This window comes from Protobothrops mucrosquamatus, unplaced genomic scaffold (assembly GCF_001527695.2).
Source record: "Protobothrops mucrosquamatus isolate PMUCROS unplaced genomic scaffold, P.Mucros_1.0 scaffold899, whole genome shotgun sequence".
NCBI classification, from domain to species: domain Eukaryota; kingdom Metazoa; phylum Chordata; class Lepidosauria; order Squamata; family Viperidae; genus Protobothrops; species Protobothrops mucrosquamatus.
In genome coordinates this window covers 167,624-188,825 of record NW_015387151.1, presented here as the reverse complement: position 1 = coordinate 188,825, position 21,202 = coordinate 167,624, and the positions used below count along the sequence as shown (strand labels likewise).

General features: G+C 41.1%; 1 protein-coding gene across 1 annotated transcript in view; it reads right to left on the bottom strand.

Annotated features, from left to right (window-relative positions):
• ABCA12 (ATP binding cassette subfamily A member 12) overlaps nt 1–21,202 on the bottom strand; it is a 226,544-nt gene that overhangs the window by 112,600 nt on the left and 92,742 nt on the right. The window contains 4 exon segments of the mRNA XM_029284752.1: nt 4,365–4,479; nt 6,584–6,896; nt 7,391–7,570; nt 11,246–11,336. Coding sequence (XP_029140585.1) covers nt 4,365–4,479; nt 6,584–6,896; nt 7,391–7,570; nt 11,246–11,336 — 699 coding nt within the window.

The window sequence follows — 21,202 nt, the reverse complement described above, 5'->3', positions numbered from 1 at the left end:
TCCATAGGTGGTAGGTCAACCAGGTATAGTGAACAGCAGAGTCCTGACTTCACGAGCCTAGGAGACGGGCAGGAAAGGCAGGCAGAAGTCACGAGACAGCCACAGGGTAATTCACCTAGCGTGGAAAGCAACCGGGAAAACACTACAAGTTCCCCAGGTCCGAGAAGGTCGCTACGGGTAAAAGGCCCTCCCAAATACCTTGCAGATTACGTAAGGTGAGCAAGTATATAGCAACTGGAACTAGAGGTTCAGACTGGTTGACTTGTGGAAACGGGGTAGGGGCACATTGGTTCTCTGAACGACAGAACGGCCCCATCTCTCTCACACACTGTAAAATTAATGCAACAGTTAGTAATACACACTTTACCATGGTGGCGTCCATGTTGGACGCAGTATTATTTTATCTAGGGGGGAGGGGTGTTGTGTCCGGAGCCTGCGGAAGCAGGCTCGGGACGTTGCAAGAGTCCCGGGCATTTGCAAAAGCTGCCCGGGACCAGACTGAGCGGCACCGGCCTTGCGCACATGCGCAAGGCGGGAAAAGACCGCCTTGTGATTGGTTGGAATTGCCCGGGGATCAGAGGGTATAAATAGAGGCCTGCGTGCCTCTGCTCGGGTTGTTCGCAGATTGTAGTCAGAGAATAAAGTCATGTTGGAAATGCATTGCTTCAAGCACCATTATTCTCCGGACTTAACAATTAGGTTATTTATTTTTTAAAAAATCCCTATTATAGTGGAAAATAGGACTGCCCTTGAAGACCACTCAGAAACTACAATGTCCAGAATGCATGAGAAACAATTTAACCCCATAACACAACCACTCAGTAGTTACCAGTTTGCTTTTGGGTAGTCCTTAAGAAATGTCAGGCCACTTAAAAAATATTCAAAATTAAAACATACCCCCCCCCAAAACATACTACATACAAATGTGTTTCAAAATTATGAAAGCAGCAGTACCCCACAGTTATTCTCCCTTATGACAGATCACAAGGAGGCTAGAGACTCCCACCTCTCTTCCTGCCCCCATCCTGCCCCGACAGGACCCCACAGCACTTGGGCTTGCTCCCCATGCAACCTGGAAGCAGTCACCATTTTCAGGGCCCTGATAATTTCTTGCAGAAATGGTGGCTGCTTTCAGAGTTTTCTGCCCCAATCAGCTGACCATCAGGAGGCCGCATAGCTCTCCTGGCTGGCTTTGGTAAGCTAGGCTTTGGTAAGCTAGCCCCTACATGCAAATGTGAAAACTTCAGGACAACCTTCCTAAAACCTTTCCCTTGCTTAACCTCCTCCCTCCCCCAGAAACCCAATTTCTTCAATAAACAAAATAAAAAAGCTGGGAGGGACAGATGTGATATTTCTCCCCACCCCACCTCAAGCTAATGCCTTTGCATGCACGGTCTGGCTTCTCAAAGCATAGCAACAGTCAGAGAGTTTTGCTGATCAGCAGCCAGAAAGTTCTGAAAGGTTAGGGAACTGGTTCTTTTCTTTTCTTTTTTGCCACCAAAAGCAAAGCACCTTAGTAGGAGGAAGGGCAGGAGAAGAAACAGGAAAGGCAGGCATTCACAGTGTTTTCCTTCCTCAGTGTTTCTAGCTGCCAAGACAGTCAGCTCTGTGGTGGGCTGACTCCCGGGGTGAGGGAGGCCTTGGAAGGCCTGAGACAGATAGGCTTCTGCCTGCACTAGGCCTCCCAGTATCTCCCCCATTACTGAGCTCCACTTAACAACCTATGAATTCATTTAACAAACACACTAGGGAGATCAGGGATGGCTGGTCATTACTTGAGGCATTAATGTTTATTGTGATTTCCCACCCTAACGAGCAGGCTCCACTAGGGTCGTAACTCGAGGACTATCTGTAATTCATAATGCTGATGTCCCCTTTAAAACCCTTCATTGCCTACGACTTGTATATCTTTACAATTGCCTCTTCCTAGTAGTTTCTGCCCATCCATTAAGCCCAGAAAGAGAGGACTTTATACAAATCCTCTTCTCTGACATAGTGACATGTGCTGGATCTATGGAGGATAGACTTCTGTGTTGTTTCTCCTGGTCTCTAGAACAAGATTCCCCCAAATATTTGGTCAACGATTATGCTCCTAAGTTTTTTGAAAAGATCTATCCATCTCTGTCTCTTTCTTAGTTCTTTCAGAGTGTCTTTAGAACTTGGTATGTTGTAGAATCATAGATTTATAAGGTTGGAAGGGACCTTGAAGGTCTTCTAGTCAGACCCCCTGCCCAAGGCAGGAGAACTTATACAACCTGAAAAAAGGATTCTACAATCTCTTCTTGAAAATGTCCAGTGATGGAGTACCCACAAGGCAAGCTGTTCCAGTGATTAATTGTTCTGTCAAGAAATTTCTCCTTAGTTCCAGTTTATATTTCTCTTTAATGAGTTTACACACATTGCTTCTTGTCCTGCCCTCAGATGCTCTGGAAAATAAGTCTAGTTCTCTGTGACAGCTCCTTAAATACTGGAAGACAGGCAGCTACCATGTCACCCCTAATCTGTCTCTCTGTTCATCATACGGTTTAGCTTCCAGACCCCTTATACTTTTTATTGCTCTTCTGTGTCTCTAGGGCCTCAGCATCTTTTTTTTTCTGTTCCAGTGAACATAACTGGACTCAGTATTCCAAGTGTTGTCCCCAAAACTGGGTCTTAGCTTGTTGTCGAAGCCAATTGAGCACCAAACACAAGATGTGGAACAAAATAACCATTTTATTTTGGTACCAAGATGAAAGTAGCCCTGGTTTTGAAAGCTACCAAGGCCCCAATTATAGTTTTACAGCAGTTTTTATAATCAAAGGTGATTCACATACACCCCTTCGCCTTCCCAACACATCCCTTTGCCCTTCCCCTAATAATACATGCATAACACATAATATTGATTGGTTACCTGGATTGCAGCCTCCTAAAGCTTTCTTGCTTGCTATGCAAAATAGCTAAATGTCATGCCACCTATTGCCCACCTCAGATCACGGGTATCTTGCAAAGCTTCTAGTTTCCTGTGCCAGCTATGTGGTTTTGGGTTTTCTTGTAAGTGAGCTATTCATGTACCCAACATCCTGGCTAAGTGGTTTCTGACAGATGAATCTGTGAATCTGTTTCGCTTCATTGCTCCTGTAGCCCCCCTCCCTCACACACCCCCACAGCCCCCCTTGCAATGCTATCAAGTATGTCAACTGTTAGCAAGCTTGTACTGCAAATCCCCTATGAGCAGAAAGAAAAAGTTGTTTAATTGTCTAAGAGTAAATGTTTCTCTCACAATTCATCTTCCTCACTCTCATGTCCATCACACCCACACCTGGGTCCTATCTCCACATATGATCCTTCTTCTGATCCCCAGGGCCTCATCTGCACATATATTCTTTCATCTGACCCTTCACAAGTGTGGACTCACTAATGCAATGTAGAGCAATACTATTGCTTTTCATGATGCTATCCCTCTGTTGATGCAGCCTAGGATAGCATTGGGTTTGGGGGAAGTTGCAACACGCTGTTGGCTCATACTTAACTGGTGATCTACTAGGACAACAACATCCCACTCATAGTTACTACAGTTGAGCCAGGTATCGCCTATTCTATACATTTGCATTTGGTTTTTCCTACCTAAGTGTAGGACCTTACTTTTCTCACTATTGAACTGTATCTTTTGGATATTCTGTTCCTCTTTGCAGCAAAAAAATGTACATGAATTGTTTGCTAACCTAGATTATCTGTATATTGATCCAATACATTAATTATTATGTATTGTTTGACTGCTGTATTAAGCATATACATTTTTCAGCCTCTACTATAATTGGAACAATCTGTAAGCCAAGTAATAACTAAAGCAGACATGTCAAACTGCCGGCCTGCAGGCCAGATGTGTCACGCTGAAACCGCGCCCATCCCATTGCCGGCAATGGGGAAAAAGTCCTGATACATCGCACGACATCACGTGACATCATGAGTTTGACATGCCTGAACTAAAGCATACACTGTAGGCAAGATATGTGTTAAATGTATATCCAATATCAAACGAGCATTTAGAGAGAAAGCCCAAGACATCAACAACACAATATTCACATATGTGCAGATGACTAGCTCTATTATCCCCATACTGAAACTCTATGAGCAGCCTATCTAAGCAGTAAGTCTTTCATGTTGTCAGGACAATATCTCTACCCCATAGCCATGCCTCTAATAGCAATTCCCAGTGAATTTGCTTGCATTGTTTGGAGAGAAGATTGGATTTTTATTATCTCTGTGAACATGTCAAGAGAAAAATACTATGGTTGGATTCCCTCTGCATGCATGCAGTCTAATTTTGCAGGATTAATATGCAAGTAAGGTTCAGGCCCTGGCAAGTATTCAAAACTTCAGCCTACCTCATAAAGTCTCAGGTCTTTTTCTTGAACAAGCTTTTTCACAAAAGCTGCAATGAAAAGTATCCAAGCAGCCATTAATGTAAATGGAAGAGAGTAGGTCACGCTAGTCAGAAACCTGTAAAAAGCAAAGTAATTATTTAGGTAAAGGCAAAGTAGTTTCCCTTTGTGAATTATAATTAAAATGATTTTCAAAGTACTGTAAAAGCCTTTGAACAGTAAAAATGTTTTCTCTTACACACAGTCTATAATTAAAAGGTATTTGATCATTTTAAGAACAGAAATATATTTTGCTATATACAACTTTGGCCTACTTTGACAAATATCTCATGTCTTCCCTCAATGTCTAATCACACTGGTACAGAGATATGAATTTTTGCACTACAAAACATTGCATAATACAATATATATAGCTACTTTGCATGACTTCTGATCACTGATTTGATTTTTTACATCCCCGCAACATGAAACAAAGAAATAAATAAAAAATTCCTAACAACTTTTAATAAGCCATGCAATGTTTAAATTAAAAGTAATACAAACTATGTTTGGGAGGAGCTGAATTGTCAAAACACATCTGAGATACTGCTAAGAATTATATATGATTAGGCAATAAGATTTTACACAATTATTTTGAAGTAAATCCTACTGAAGCCACTGAAAAAGTCTGAATCTAAACTGTTATTTTATGTTAAGTGTGAACATTCTTGCAGTGGTTTGCTTATATGCCCAAAACTGAATGGCATTAATGCAAACAAAATAAATAAAATAGAATGGAATGTAAAAAGACAATAATGTCTTTGTCTAGAGAAGTTACATAGGCACTATGTCTGTGGGAATTAATAAAGACAATATTTTCCCAATGGTAGGCTATTTACAAATGCATGTGCAGATGATTTTTGTGTGCAAACATACTAAAATTTTAGAAATAGCTGATGTAAGATGGTCCACAAAAGCCAAAGTCTATTGTTTTATATTTCAATACTCTCCCTAAAATTCAATATCTAGTTTTATGGTCAAAAATCAGCCTATTAATGCTGAATTTCATTAAAGATTCCAGAGCAGTGCACAATGAAATCATCAAGCTACAGTGATGTAATACAGTAATATACAGTGAATGCAATCAAGAAAAACATTAAACCCAGATCAAATCAATGATTATTACATATAGCTGGCACTGATGGAATGATGGAAATAACCAGATAGAACTCTTTCATTTTTGGCTGAATCACTTCATCTTATAATATTTCTCATCATAACGGAGAGATCATTCCATATACTGGGGTTTTGCAACAACACATGTTCTCATATACCTATGCAAAGCTTCCTATGCAGAACATAATGAATCAATAGATCTTACATGAAAGACAAGTGATATGATAACACTCTTCAAATACCTGACAGAAAAATGCTATATCCTGCTCTCTGCCATCACGAACTGCAGAGCATGGAATAGTGGATTTAAGTTAGAAGAAGGCAGGGAAAATAATAAAAGTAAAGATATAAAGATTAATTTTAACAGTAAAGACAATTATTAAAGGGGTGATGAGCTGAATTCAATCAAACAGAAGCTAGATGACCATCTGTCAAAAATTCATGCAACTAAGCATGAGGTCACATTTATACCTAAACACAGTGGTGAGTAAAAATTATTCATCATAATTGCTGTTAATGGAATAAAAGCAAATTTTATTCCAACTTTCATTTGATACTTGTTTAAAAATCAGTACATACCAGTAGCTAAGAAACTTAAAAAATGATCTTATTGTTAAAATAAGACATAGAACAATTTAATTTATAGGGTTTAACTCAAATAAGTCAACAATTGGTTGCGTTTTGGAGTGAGAAGAATATATATTTTATTTTTTTATTTAGCTACATTATTGCAGTCTATTACATAATAAAGCAATCTATGAAAGAATGGAAGGACTGAATAGAAGCTCAATGCATTAAAATATTTCATTGTCTATGATTTGGATTATGCTAAGGATTGTCATTATAGCCAAGCCAACTGCTATCTGAATGAACTTTCTTATGCATTATTGCACATCACAGTTTGGAAGTCTCACTTATTCATAATTTGCAAGTTCAGTTGTAATAGAGTTTTGATTAAAAAACAAATCAACATGTATTCTGTTACTGGAATCTCATATAATTAATATGTTTTAGCTATTATTTTCCCAGTAAAATATTAAATATTCTGCCAATCATCATAGACTTACATGTCTTTATTGTAACAAGGATATGGTATGGCCTGAACTTGGACAGCTATTTCTTCTGCACTTTTCCCAGTCTGTAGTTCAATTATTGCTCTATCAATGCTATCTTGGATGTAGACAAATGCTCGACTGTAGATTTGGCTTTGCGAGGCTGAATTATGTGGTCCCACTGTCCAAATTTTTTCTCGTATTCTTTTTGTTGTTTGGGAAATCTTGCTGCTCATTCGTATGGTATAATTGACTAATGGTGGAAGGGAAAGTCCACTAGATGTTATGTGTTTTCTTTTCCCACTTGAAGGTAACTTGAAAATCACACCTTTAATAAAGAGGGAGAAACATTTGCAATTATCAAATACTTAGTATATGATAAGGGTGTATGTTTATATCTGAGCCCAAAAGAAGCTGCACACATCCTTGATGATCTATCAATTGAGAGATAATAAAATAAAAATGAATAGTGTCAGCTATGTTGGTGTAATTTACACCTGACTTCTGTAACTACTACTGTGGTTTCATTCAACCCAAATCCTATACCTGTTCTTATGAAATAGAAGTACTGTATTTCCAGAGGGCTGCAGTAAAATGATGTGGTGTGCTGGTTTTTGCACATATGCATTCCAGGATAGTTTATTTGTTGTAAAATAATTTAATTCGTTGAAAATGAAAAACATGTCACATGTGCATTAGTTTGATCATATGAGTACTTTGAAATTATGGGCATGGCAGGTTAGCTCAAATAATATGTCTGATCTTGATATTTCTTTAAAAGTTCCAGTGGAAAAAAATCTAAATCCAGACAATGTTACTTACTTGCCAAAAGTTCATTTCTTAGAAACAGATCTTTTGCCATCATCTCCATTTCCTCTACAGTTCTGCCTGGCTGAATGCGATCAAGCAGCACACATGAAGAGACATTTATTGATAGTCTTGCTAAAATGATAAGTTGGTTTATTATGTCAGTGCTATTCTGTAGTTCCAAACGTATATCATCTGAAATAAAAGAAATCAAGCAAGAAAATTTTAATCTTCAAATTATGTCTTACCCTTTTTAAAAATTCACAACCCCCCAAATTATCAGAAATTAATTTAATAAATTTAGATATGAAACTCCTATAGCTTTAAACACTCTACTCTTTGTCAATAACGTGTTCTCATAAAATGTTATTACTATTAATAATAATAAATGAAATACATAAGATGTGATCTGCAGATGTGATCTGTCTCAGATTGTAGATACGGAACTTTTCTATAATGTTCATCCTTTCCTTACTACCTGTATGCATTTTTTTTTCTTCACCCAGCTTTCTACAGATATGTATACAGTGTACTTATAGTATATACACTCACACAAATACACACATAAGTATACTCCTGCATATACACCAGGGGTCTTCAAACTTGGCCCTTTTATGACTTGTGGACTTCAAGTCCCAGAATTCCTCAGCCAGGCATGCTGATTTCCACCCTATTCCTTTCTTTTGGTCTCTTTTTTATTTTCATTTTTGTATAGTAGCTAATATAAGCAGGTGTGGAAAGATGTACAGCTTTATAACTATAGCTATTACTACCACAATTGCAATAATGGCAAGTATAAAAACATTTCCAACTTGATTTCTATTCTCTTATAAGGATGAGAGTAAATTGGAAAGCTCAGGCTTAGATATACGAATTCATCTACAGAGAGGAACATAAAAATATATATATAGTTTCTTTTGTGGGATAACTTGTTTCACTGAGAATGTTAGAGCAATATAATATTATACAGGTAGTCCTCAATTTACAATCACTTATGAGACCAAAATTTCTGTTGCTAAGCTTGACAGTTGTTAAGTGAATTTTGCCCCATTTCATAACCTTTCTTGCCACAGTGGTTAAGTGAATCACTGTAGTTGTTAAGCTAATAAAAAGATTGTTAAGTGAATCTGGCTTCCCAATTGACTTTGCTTGTCATAAGTTCGCAAAAGATGATCACATGGCACTGAGACACAGCAACCATCTTAAATATGAAGCAGTTGCCAACCATCCAAATTTTGATCACATGACCATGGGGATGCTGCAATGGTCATAAGTATGAAAAATGATCGTAAGTGCCATTTTTCAGTCCCGTTGTAACTTTGCACAGTCGCTAAACAAATAGTTGCAAATCGAGAACTACCTGTATATACTTGTTTTCTAAATTCCCTCAAAATCTGGCAATGTCACAGAGCCTGAAAGTTCCAGGGAACTGGTGAGATCATGAGGTAACCCTTGCTAATCTAATCTCTTGTGTGCCTTATACTTTTTTAACGTATAAAATAATTGCTTTTTTAAAATATTTATTGTTTTATATCTTTTTTGTACACCACTCAGAATCACTTCCCGTGAGTAGACAGCCATATAAATTTGTTATATAAATAATACACTTAATATGAAAACCATTTATAAGAACTAGTCAATTATTTTCAGCCCTTCAAGTAACTCGTTACATTATTACATACTCCAGTGGCTAGAAAAGATTAAGACACTATATAGCAGATGCTTCACTTAACATATAGAATTTTCATGCACTTCCAAATGAAACAGATTCTAAGCATTAAGGGGAACAAAAAGAGGCAATGCAGAATAGGGGACAGGGTGGAGGATCCCTAGACAGTAAAAGAGGATGAAACTGTGCCATAATAGAAGAAAAACAGAAGAGTAGTAGGTATCTTGCTAATGGAGAATTGAAAGAAAATAACTCAAATTTGTCAGGAATAAAGGTGTGAGAGGAAAAACTTCTGCCAAAGATACAGAGGCAAATGGTACTACAAAAACATTTACCATTGTATCTCCATGGCTTTTGAAAATCATAACAGAAAGCTTAAGACCTAAGATTCAGGTGGTATCCATCTTTACAATCCAACAAAGATGACCCGCAAGGGGAAAACAATATATTATAGGACAATGAAAAGATATACAAATGATGTCAGTAGGAAATTCTGGTTTTCTGAACCCCGGTCTGAATTGTCTAGACGATAGATTGCTGATACAAGATGGTTGTAGTTTACAAGCTTTGGTAAAAATGTGTTTGTGTCTTTAAAGTGAATGCTGAAGGGGGTGGACATGAAATAAAGTCTCAGTTAAAGAATAGAAACTGTAAGTATTTTTGAAATTGGTTCAGTGCACTATTATTATGATTATTATTTATTTATTTTATATCCCACATTTTTATGAACAACTAAAGGCAGCAAACATATCTATTATGCCTTCTTCCTCCCGTTTTTCCCACAAGAGCAACCCTGTGAGGTGACTTAAGCTGAGAGGTAATGACTCGCCCAAGATCACCCAGCTAGCTTTCATGCCTAAGGTGGGACTAGAACTCACAAGTCTCCCGGTTTCAAGCCTGATGCTTTAACTACTAAATCAAACTAGAGACCCTGAGTTACAGAATACAGAATATTTAATAGAGTTGGGAGGGGCCTTGGAGGTCTTCTAGTCAAATCCCCTGCTCAACCAGGAGACTCTATATGATTTCAGCAAAATGGCTGTCCAATATCTTCTTAAAAACCTCTAATGATGGAGCAGCCACTACTTCTAGAGGCAGGCTGTTCCACTGGTTAATTGTTCTCACTGTCAGGAAATTTCTCCTTAATTCTCGGTTGGTTCTCTCCTTGATTTGTTTCCATCCATTGCTTCTTGTCCTTCCTTCAGGAGGAGAAAGAGGAGGAGGAGGAGGAGGAGGAGGAGGAGGAGGAGGAGGAGGAGAAGAAGAAGAAGAAGAAGAAGAAGAAGAAGAAGAAGAAGAAGAAGAAGAAGAAGAAGAAGAAGAAGAAGAAGAAGAAGAAGAAGAAGAAGAAGAAGAAGAAGAAGAAGAAGAAGAAGAAGACGACTATATATTAACAATGATCATTCATATGTCAAAAATATTTCTGTTCAGAAATTCAAAGGAATTAATTTAGCAATGGCATTTTTGAGGGGCATCTACTATCAATAATAGAAATAGAGGGTTTTTGTGATTTGTTCAAAATACAAAGAAAGAAAAGAATCAATATATTAGAAGAATCAGTATATTAGAAGAATCGGTATATTACAGCTCAGTGAAGAGAAGAAAGGAAACAAAAGAAAGGAAAACCTATTCAACTTCCATTTGATCCATTTTCTCCAACAAAAATCTATCTGTCCCTCTAGCAAATTGATTTAATAGTGTTGTAGCTTGAGATTGGTAGAAACATGGTTGGGGACTAACCCTTTACTTTAAATGAATTTAAATTTACAGGATCAGATAAATTTCACCCCAAGCTACAGAAGGAAATAGCTGGTGGTGCATTTGCTACTTTAAAAACTAATATATACATGAAGCGGAACTGGACTTAAATAACTACTTTAGCTCATTTGATGTCACTATCCTGAAAAGATAGTCATTCTAATTCAATAATATGAAATTGAAAACTATGACCCAAAGTATAATTTGTTATTTTGTTATCTCAGTGCTTAGAATTCCCAGATTAGTCACTTAAGAAAAAACCCTCTGCTCATTTGTTCTAAATTTATTTTCAGTCTTTCAAGTTTTATGAAGAATAAACCTTATAGGCTCACACTCCTCATATTCTTATTTTTCACATTCATCATATACTACAGTACCATCACTATTCAGTCAAGAACCTATACTGTACCTGATTGGTAAAATGAAGGTATGCAATAACTTACCCAGTTCATTAATTTGGTTTAACAGTTCAACAGCATCCAGCTTCACCATGACTCTGATGAAAACTTGTACAAAAGGATTCTGCAATGTATTCTGCCAAATGACAGGATGAGACTATTTAATATTTAACTTCAAATACATTAAGCTATTTTTTAAAATTGCACAGTGCTAGGCTGCATTAACAGAGGGATAGAATCAAGATCACGTGAAGTGTTAATACCACTTTACAATGCCTTGGTAAGGCCACACTTGGAATACTGCATCCAGTTTTGGTCACCNTCCTGACAGTGAGAACAATTAACCAGTGGAACAACCTGCCTCCAGAAGCGGTGAATGCTCCAACACTGGAAGTTTTTAAGAAGAGACTGGACAGCCATTTGTCCGAAATGGTATAGGGTTTCCTGCCTGAGCAGGGGGTTGGACTAGATGACCTTCAAGGTCCCTTCCAACTTTACTACTACTACTACTATTATTATTACTATTATTACTATTATTATTATTATTATTATTATTATTATTATTATTATTATTATTATTATTATTATTATTATTATTATATTTCCCAATAAATCGTTCTTTCAACTTAAGAATCAGGGCCCAAACTTTAAGAATTAAAATTATGGTTGTTCGTACAGTCAGCCAGATGTTTAGACTGGATTTGGCATTTTATCCACCTTAGCTATCTTTAGAGTCCTTCTCAAGGACCCAGGATTGGCAAATAGTGTTGTTTAATAGCGTTAAAGGTATCATCACAGGATGTAAGCTGTTCCAAATAAAGCTGCATTTTGCAGTTGACTAATGGAGATTTTGTTAATGCCGATGGTATTCAAGTGGTGTTCCAGACGTTTTGGGATTGCACCCAAGGTACCTATTACTATTGGCACTATTGTTATCTTGTTTGTAATAACAATTATTACTGGAAGGAAGGAAAGGAGGAAGGAAGCTCAGACTAATTAGGAGCTGAAAGCAAATCATGCGATTAGCTATTCTTATGTAGATCACTTCAGAATTAATCTTATTTTGTTATATACCACAAATAAAATAAATATTTGTGGTAGTTATCAAGCTACATTCACATGCAAAATTATAGAGAAAAGCTCTCTGCAGGCATTAGTGACCATAATTGGGACCAGCAACTTGGTCATTAAACAAAGCAGTTTCTAAGTAAAACATCATGATTTTACTATCTTACTTCAGCTTTCCCTTGCTTTACAGACCTGTGAAAGTCATAAATGTGAGGACTACTGGTCATTAAAAAAACCATGCAATTGGTTGCTAAATGAGGGACTTATTAAATGAGGACTACCTGTATTTCTGACACAACATTTCCTCATAAGATTTGTTTCTCTATACGTTTTGCAGGTGTTGATAACTCAGTGGAATCAAGTGCACTCACATCAGTGGAATCAAGTGCACTCACATAAGTAAAACTCTCTCCGTAAATCAGTTTTTAATTAAGTGCAAGTATGATGTATGATATCAAATATGAGATATGATATGATATATATGATATCTAAACCAGGGTGAAGTCCACAGAAATGCTGCCATGAAACAGTTATAAAAATAATTTCTTTCAAAAACAGGAAGGAATTCACTTTCCTAATACTCTGTTCCTAATAGCTTCACAAGCAACAGTTTTGTGAAATTTTCTAAGAGGCATTATTTGGAACAAAAACATTAGTATTGCTTCATTCAGCCATAAAGACGACTTGCATTTTTCTGCCAGATAATTCTCACAATCCTAAAACACTGGAAGATTATATATCAGCCTTATTATACTGAATGTGCTTTATTAACTATCATGAATTTCATCCACTACTATTATATGAAAAAAGATAGCAATATTGATTGCAAATTCATAGTAAATATGATGAGGTACCCAAAGAAAATAGAAGCCATAGCTATATTTTTGGGATTAAATACTGATTTATATAAAAAAATATTTCTGAATTTTACATTTTGAATTCAGACATATTGTGATTTATAGTACAGAAATATTTCAGTTCTCTTATTTCTCATATCATAGTAGTTAGAAAAGAGAATATAGTCCAGCAAAAGGTTTGTAAAATCTCACTAATTTGTGGAGGAAATGAAACCTTTAGATTGCACTCTTTTCCATAAAATAATATAGCATAAATTGATGTAAAATGTTATGCTAAACAATTACATATTAAAATTAACAAAGTTCAAGAACTGTGCAAAATAATTAAACAGTCTGGTAAGAACACCATTTAAAACAAAACTAACAATCCCACCCCCCGGTTACCCCAATACAAAAGCGAATGGGAGGAGGTTAACGAGGCAATTATCCCCAATCCACAAACTGCTGCTCAACTTACACCTCCCCAATCCTGATGATCCTGGAGTAAAGAAAATAAAACGAGAGCTCCTCACCGATCAATGGTTCAAAGATAATCACACCTCCCTACCGTGCCGTGATGGCTTGGCTTACAAAGGGGGGAAACTATATTTGCCAGAAGCCCTCTGTCTTAATGCTCTCAAACACAGCCATGATGTAAAACAGGCTGGACACTTTGGATATTTGAAAACCCTACACCTCACCCGCTGGCAATTTTGGTGGCCGGGGCTGAAACGGGATGTAGAAAACTATGTAAAAAGTTGTACTGTATGTGCCACAATGAAAAGAATCCCAGGGAAACCAGCCCCCCGGGTTACTGCAGCCGGTGGCAGACCCTTCTCAACCCTGGGAAGAAATAGCTATGGACTTTATAGTAGACTTACCTGAAAGTAGAGGAAATACTGTCATCTGGACTGTGATAGACCTGTTCTCAAAGCAGGCTCATTTCATAGCCTGCAAAGGGCTCCCATCTGCCCAACGACTGACCAAATTGTTCCTGAAACACATTTACCGGCTGCATAGAGCCCCTAAGCGGGGGGGTGCAGTTCACAGCAAAGTTTTGGAAGAGTTTTCTTAATTTGATTGGATCATCTCAAGGTTTATCATCTGCTTTTCATCCGGCCATCAATGGGGCTGCAGAATCCGCTAACAAAATGGTGGAGCAATATCTTAGATGCTATGTCTCTTACCAGCAGACGAACTGGACTGACCTCCTCCCTTTTGCGGAGGTGGCATACAATAATTCTGTGCACAGCAGCACCGGCTACACGCCTTTCAGAGTGGCCACAGGAAAAGAGTTCAGCCCAATACCTGAATATCCTCAGGTGCCCTCCGCTCCAACTGCCACATCGCTGGCGTCAGCTTGAATCACAAAGGGTTCCCCCGGGCAGGGGTGCTTTAGGACTGGTTCAGCAGCAAATAGTCTCTTTAAATTCTCAAAAGCTGTTTGACAGCCCATTGTCCATGCTAGTGGTTGGCCCGGTCGTGGCTTCCCTCCTCCTTTGCCTGTTTTGAGTAGTTCTGTAAGGGGTAGGGCAATCTCGGCAAAAGAGAGGATGAATTGACGATAAAAGTTGGCAAAACCCAGAAAGCTCTGGAGCTGTTTGTAGTCTTTGGGGGCTGCCATTCAATTATAGCTTTCATCTTGGCTGGATCCATTTCAATAGCCTCGTTGGAAATTCTGTAGCCAAGATAGTCTAATCAGGTTTGGTGAAATTCACATTTCGATACTTTGGCATAAAGCTTGGCATTCAATAGTTTCTTTAACACTTCTCTCACCAGCTTTATGTAATCAGTCATATTCGTGCTGTATATCAGGATATCATCAAGATACACCAAAACCCCTTTGTACAAGTGATCATGTAGGACCTCATTAATCAACTGCATAAATACAGCTGGGGCCCCCTGTAGTCCAAATGGCATGACTTTGAACTGATAGCTCCCCATAGGACAGTTGAAGGCAGTTTTCCACTCGTCTCCCTCTTTTATTCTCACCCGGTAGTATGCCTCTCTCAGGTCTAATTTAGTGAAGACACTCCCCTTAGCCAGATGGGTTAATAAGTCCTTTAGGAGGGGGAGAAGGTATTTGCTTTCCACACTCACAACGTTGAGACCCTTATAGTCTACGCAGAGATGAAGAGACCCATCTTTTTTCTCTTTGAACAACACAGGGTTCCCACAGTGGATTTGGCCCGTTCAATGAACACTCTCGCTAGGTTTTTGTTCACGTACCGCTGCATCTCCTCCATTTCGAGGGGGGACATAGCATACATTCTCGGTCATGGGAGTTTGGGTCCTGGCACCAGTTCGATGGAGCAGTCATTGGGTCTGTGAGGGGGTAGGGCATCACATTCTTTTTCACTAAATGCCTCCGCCAGGTCCCGGTATTCATTGGGGATGACTGGCTTGCCTGGGGGCGGTGGGGGGGGCCATGTGCGCTCGCTCATTGGGTGGCCTAAGATGCCCTGCAACTTCTGTTGAATCAATGGGGGGATTAAGCCCTATAGGTAGTTTCACGGTTCTCATTCCTTTCTCTCACCAGATAAACGGCTTCCATTTGTCTAACCAGGCTAGCCCTAGGATCACCGCCTCAGTCATTTTTGGAGCCACCAGGAAGTGAATAAACTCCCAGTGTGCACCTGTTTCTAGGCATAAGGGCTCGGTTAATTGTGTGACAAGAGTCCCTCCCATCAGGGAGCCATCGGCTTGCTCAAACCTCACTGGTTTGGAAAGCTGTTTTGCCCGTATGCTCATTTTCATGGCAAACGGCAGACTAATAATGCAGCGGGTGCATCCAGAATCAATTAGCACGTTTAAGTCCATTTGTGCCCCAGACTTAGGGATTATAAGTTTGGCGGCCAGTGAAAAAGGTGGGATTTGTCGACTCACCATCGGGTCGTTCTCTCCTTCATCGTTGCTGTCAAAGGAGGGTAGAGCAGGAGCGGGTCCACCCGGAGTCTCGGCATTCTCCTGCGTGGGGGGTATAATCCGGGCAACAGGTTCCTGCGTGAGCTGGTTGGATTTTTATCTCGTTAGCCGCTGAGCAGGTTTCTTTCTCATTGCTGTTTCTGGTCTGCTCTGCAGTCAGGGGTAGGGGACTGGACAGGTGACCGCTCGATGTCCTTCTTGTCCACACCAAAAACACTTAAATGATGGGTGTGTAGGTGGCCTGGGTCTCTCAGCCATTGCAGTAGTTGAAAGCTTTCGTGGGGGTGATTGCTGTCTGAGTAGCTCTGGTTGCTGCTCGGGTTCGTGTGGGGGAGGTTTCTTATAGCGAGAGAGCTTAACATCTAGCTTCACTGCTATCTGGTACCACTCCTGTAGCCGATCAGGTACTTCTCGATAGATGCAGGCCTGAGAGAGATGATTGTCTAATCCCTCGATGAAGTGATGGATTAGGGACTGCTCAGGCCACCCCTCTGTTCAACCTGCTGTCTTGCGGAACTCTCGCACGTACTCCAGGGCAGACCTGCCGGCTTGTTTTAGTTTGTGGATTGTTCTGCTGCTTTGAGGCCTATGGATGGGTCCTCAAATCTTTCTCTCAGTCCTAGGAGGAAAAGGTGGGGATCTCCCAGCTCGGGGGCTTGCTCACTATATAGATTGTTCAGCCATTCAGATGCTTCTCCCTCTAGGTTGGACGCAATGACATCGACCATGGCACCTGGTTCCAGGTAGAGATAGGCCCAGCGATTCAAGTGAGAATGCACTTGGTTGAGAAAAAAATCAGCTTCTCTGGGTCCCCATCGAAGGTTGCTCTGAAAGGGGGTGCCATTATAGGCTGTTGCGGCCCCCACTGGGGCTGTTGCTGTTGGCTCCATCCTGGCTACAGATTGGTGTCCAGGGGTTGCACGTTTGGGGGCTGTGGCCAGTCTCCTTGCTGTGGTCGTTTTCCCACCAGCTGCTGATCTCCTGGCTTCCCCAAACTGTTGCAAGGCCTCTATTAGTTGTGGCAAGCTCAGAAATCGCTGACCATCCATGTGCTGGGGAACCCCATCTACCCATTGCTGCAGATGCCTCAGACTGGAATTCCCTCTCTCTTCAGGGTTGGGGTCCCTGGCAGGGGAAGACAGGTTCTGACAGGCTTTCTGCTGGGCCATGGGAGGGGTATAGGCTCCTATCTCCAGGAATTGATTTCTGCTTTTCACCTCTGGGTTTTGAAATCTTTCCAGTGACTCACCCAAAACTTTGTTATCTCTGCATTCTGCTTTTGAAGTCTTTGCTCTCAGCTGGGAGATCTGCCAGAATTCTTTCTCCTTCGGCTGGCTGGCTGCCGCCCCACTTTCTGGGGAAGCTGCTGCTGCTGAAAGGCTGGCCTTAAGCCATCTTTCTCCTTCCATAATGAGATCTTCCCCAGATCTTTGTCATCTATCTCCTTCAGATTAGGAATAGTGACCGAGGTCCGGGACTTCGTAATTAGTTTAAAAGATTTGTGGATCTTGGCATGATGTCATGTGTCTGACTAATGAAACACTTCAAAGAATTTTCAGGCATGGTTTAACCAAAAAACCCTTTATTAGCAGAGACGTGTCAGCACAGCATGATGGATGCCAAGATCTGAATTTCCCTTCCCTTTGCACATAACATTCCAGGCATTTCCCCTCCCCTATTTTGGGGTCATGATTCACATCTTCCAATTAACTTGGAGGGCAAAGATTCACTTCCGTTCACTTCTCGCGCACAGTCCTATCTTTCTCCTCCCCCCCCATCATCTGAATTAACTCTAAAAATACCAGGAAGTTCTGTATATTTTGTCAAAGCAAGAATATTCAATATTAGCAGCGTTGACATATGCAGTAGGATCTCAGTGGTGCATCATTTTAGGTTCAAGATTTGTTTATTTTGCTTAATCCCACCACCCTTTCCTCTATCTTTCTATCCAGGACGTTTTTTCTCATAGAACACCCAGAACGGAGTTCCGGCACCTTTTTGGGATGGAATCTTGTAGGGTAGGCAAGGCAGGTTGTATGACGTGTGTGAGTTCTGGCACTTTTTTTTTTTTAGAAAAAAAGCACTGTTTCTATCTAGCTGTATACATATAACACACACACACACACACACACACACACACACACACACACACACACACTTATAGAAATAAAGGCTCATTTGCTTATTCTAAGTTATTTTTGGCTCATTTCCATCCATGAATGTAATGTTGGAAGTAAAGATAATTGGAGGTAAAAGGGTGTGAGTGCCATGGGGGAGAATACCAAGGGCTACCCATATCTCCCCCCCCCTTGCTGGAGTCCCAGCCCAACTGCAGGAGCTCATGCTGCCTCACTTATTCCCCAGCCGTGGTGATGTCAAGCCCTGTATCCCAACCAAGCCTGCTGCCTTGGGTTACCAGTCCAGAAGCTCGGCCAAGGGAAATCCGGAGGGTGGTTTGGCCATGTCCTCAGGACCAACAAGCAGCTCAGCAGTAAGAGCAGGTGGCCCCGCCAGTTTGAGAAGCCTCCCATCAAACCCACCTTTGATGGGGACCTGAGAAGCTATCCTTCCTGAATCAAGTGTGGGCTCATCTAGATCGCTATGCTTATGCCTACCTGGATGATGCTCAGATGGTGAATGCTGTGGCAGCCAATTTGGAGGGGGAAGTGGCTGACTGGGTGACCAACCTCCATGATGAAGGGGCTCCTGAGCTGCAGAATGCTAACCTATTCATGGAGCAACCTAGAGATTGTTTTGAAGACGAATCCTAAGCCCTGTTGGTTGAGAAAGAAATCCATCGTCTGAAGCAAAAAGGCCACCCCACTAAGGAATACATTCATGAACTCAGGCGAGTTGCTGGTCAGCTAGGACAGTGGCCAGAACAATTGTTGATCAACTATTTCAAGCAGGGGCTAGACCGCGACCTACTCCAAGCCTGCATCATTAAAGGCTTTCCTAACCAACTGCGTGAGTGTTACAGCAAGGCGGTGATGCTGGACATCGAATTGGATTGCCCCAGAAAACCAGGTACAGCCGAACCCAAGCTGCTGCGCATCCAGGAGAAGCGCCTTTTTGGGTGCTGTTCCCAAGCCACCAGCCCCCCTAGGCACATTAGAGCTCCAATCAAATGCTACCAATGCGGCCAAATGGGCCACCATGCTGTGGAGTCAGTGGTGGGATTCAGCCAGTTCACACCAGTTCGGCAGAACCGGTAGCTAATTTTTTGTTGCCCAGGCCCAGAACGGACTTCTGGAAGCGGCATCCACATAGAGAACCGGTTGTTCATATATTTGAATCCCACCACTGTGTGGAGTGCCACCATCCAACCCCCAGGCCAGAAGCACACCGGCTGCATCCATTAAGCCATGAAAAGCCCCCAGGGAGGAAGGGATCCAATGGTAAGTCAACCCATCCCACCTTTTGCCATCCCTGCCAATAGTACCCAAAACCAGGGCCCAAATGGACTTAAATGTGTTAATAGACTCAGGTTGCACCAGTGCCTAATTAATTTACCCACAGTGCTCAAGCTGGGGATTCGAGCAAAGCTATTACCTCTAGCTACAAGATTTGAACAAGATGACTGGTCCCTAATTGGCGATGCACCTGCCACACACCTGACAGAACCAGTGCGGTTGGAAATGGGCCGGCACTGGGAAATCGTTTGTTTTGTGGTGGTTCCAAAAATGACTGAAGCTGTAATTTTGGGTCTGGTCTGGCTCTACAAGTGGCACCCGACCATCTGGTGGGAGAATGGAGTAAGGAATTTAAGATTGTGGGTGGGTCCCTTCCCCCTGCCACCCCTCGTGATACAAAGGACGATACCATAAATGAGGCTCAGGAAGAACACCCTGAAACACTAAAGGCTGTTGTAGAGAAGCTGCCTGGAATCCAGCTTGTCTCAACCAAATACTTCAATTTAGCTGAAGCTTTTAGTGAGAAAGAATGTGACGTCCTCCCCCCTCACTAGGCTACAGACTGTGCCATCAAAATCTTACCCGGGGCCAATTTCCCAAAGCCAAGAATGTACTCAATGATGCCCAGAGAAATGAAAGAGTTAAGGGAGTACATTGATAAGAACCTGGCCCGGGGCTTCATCCAACCAGTAAAATCTTGTGTAGCAGCCCCTGTATTGTTCAAAGAAAAGATGGGTTGCTGAGATTATGTGTAGATTTAAAAGATTGAACGCTGTCAGCCTAGAGAACATGTACCCCCTCCCCTTAATGAAGGACATGTTAGCCCACCTGGCAAAGGAAGGGGACGAATGGAAAACCACCTTCAATTACTCCCTGAGAAGCTTCCAATTTAAAGTGATGCCTTTTGGACTACAAGGAGCTCCTGCTGTATTTATGCAGCTAATCAACCAAGTGCTCCATGGTCATCTGTATAAGGGATTTTTGGTTTATCTTGGTGACATTCTCATTTACACTGAGACTATGGAAGAGCACATTAAATTGGTCTGTGAAGTGCTGAGGAAACTGAAGGCTAAACTGTATGCAAAGCTTTCTAAATGTGAGTTTCACCAGACATGCCTTGAGTATCTAGGGTACCGAATTTCAAATAAGTGGATATAAATGGATCTTGCAAAAGTGAAAGCTGTATTGGAATGGCAACCCCTTCACACCCATAAAGCTTTCTGGGATTTGCTAACTTTTACCGCCAATTTATTCCCCTCTTAGGGAATGCGCAGATGTTGTGTTCTTGTGTTCTCACAGATATTTTCAATCTCTCATTGCAGCAGGCAGTGGTCCCATCGGGTTTTAAGATGGCCATCATTTTGCCAGTGCCAAAAACCTCCACAATTACAAGCCTCAATGATTACCATCCATTTGCACTGACATCCATCATTATGAAATGTTTTGAGAAGCTGATAAAGGACATTACTGTATCTAGCCTCCCGCCAGCATCTGACCCACTTCAGTTTGCTTACTGACCAAATCACTCTATGGAGGATGCTATTTCTCCATCTGAGCTTGAAGCACTTAGAGCAGTGGTGGTGAACCTATGGTACATGTGCCAAAGGCGGCACTCGGAGCCCTCTCTGTGGGCACGCATGCCATTGCCCCAGCCCCACCTCCCCCCACAGCCCCCTCCTCACCAGCAGCCCCTCCGGAGGAGAGTCTCCCCCAGGCACAGCCCACGCAGAGCAGCGCAGCCAAGGACATGGCAGCCGGGC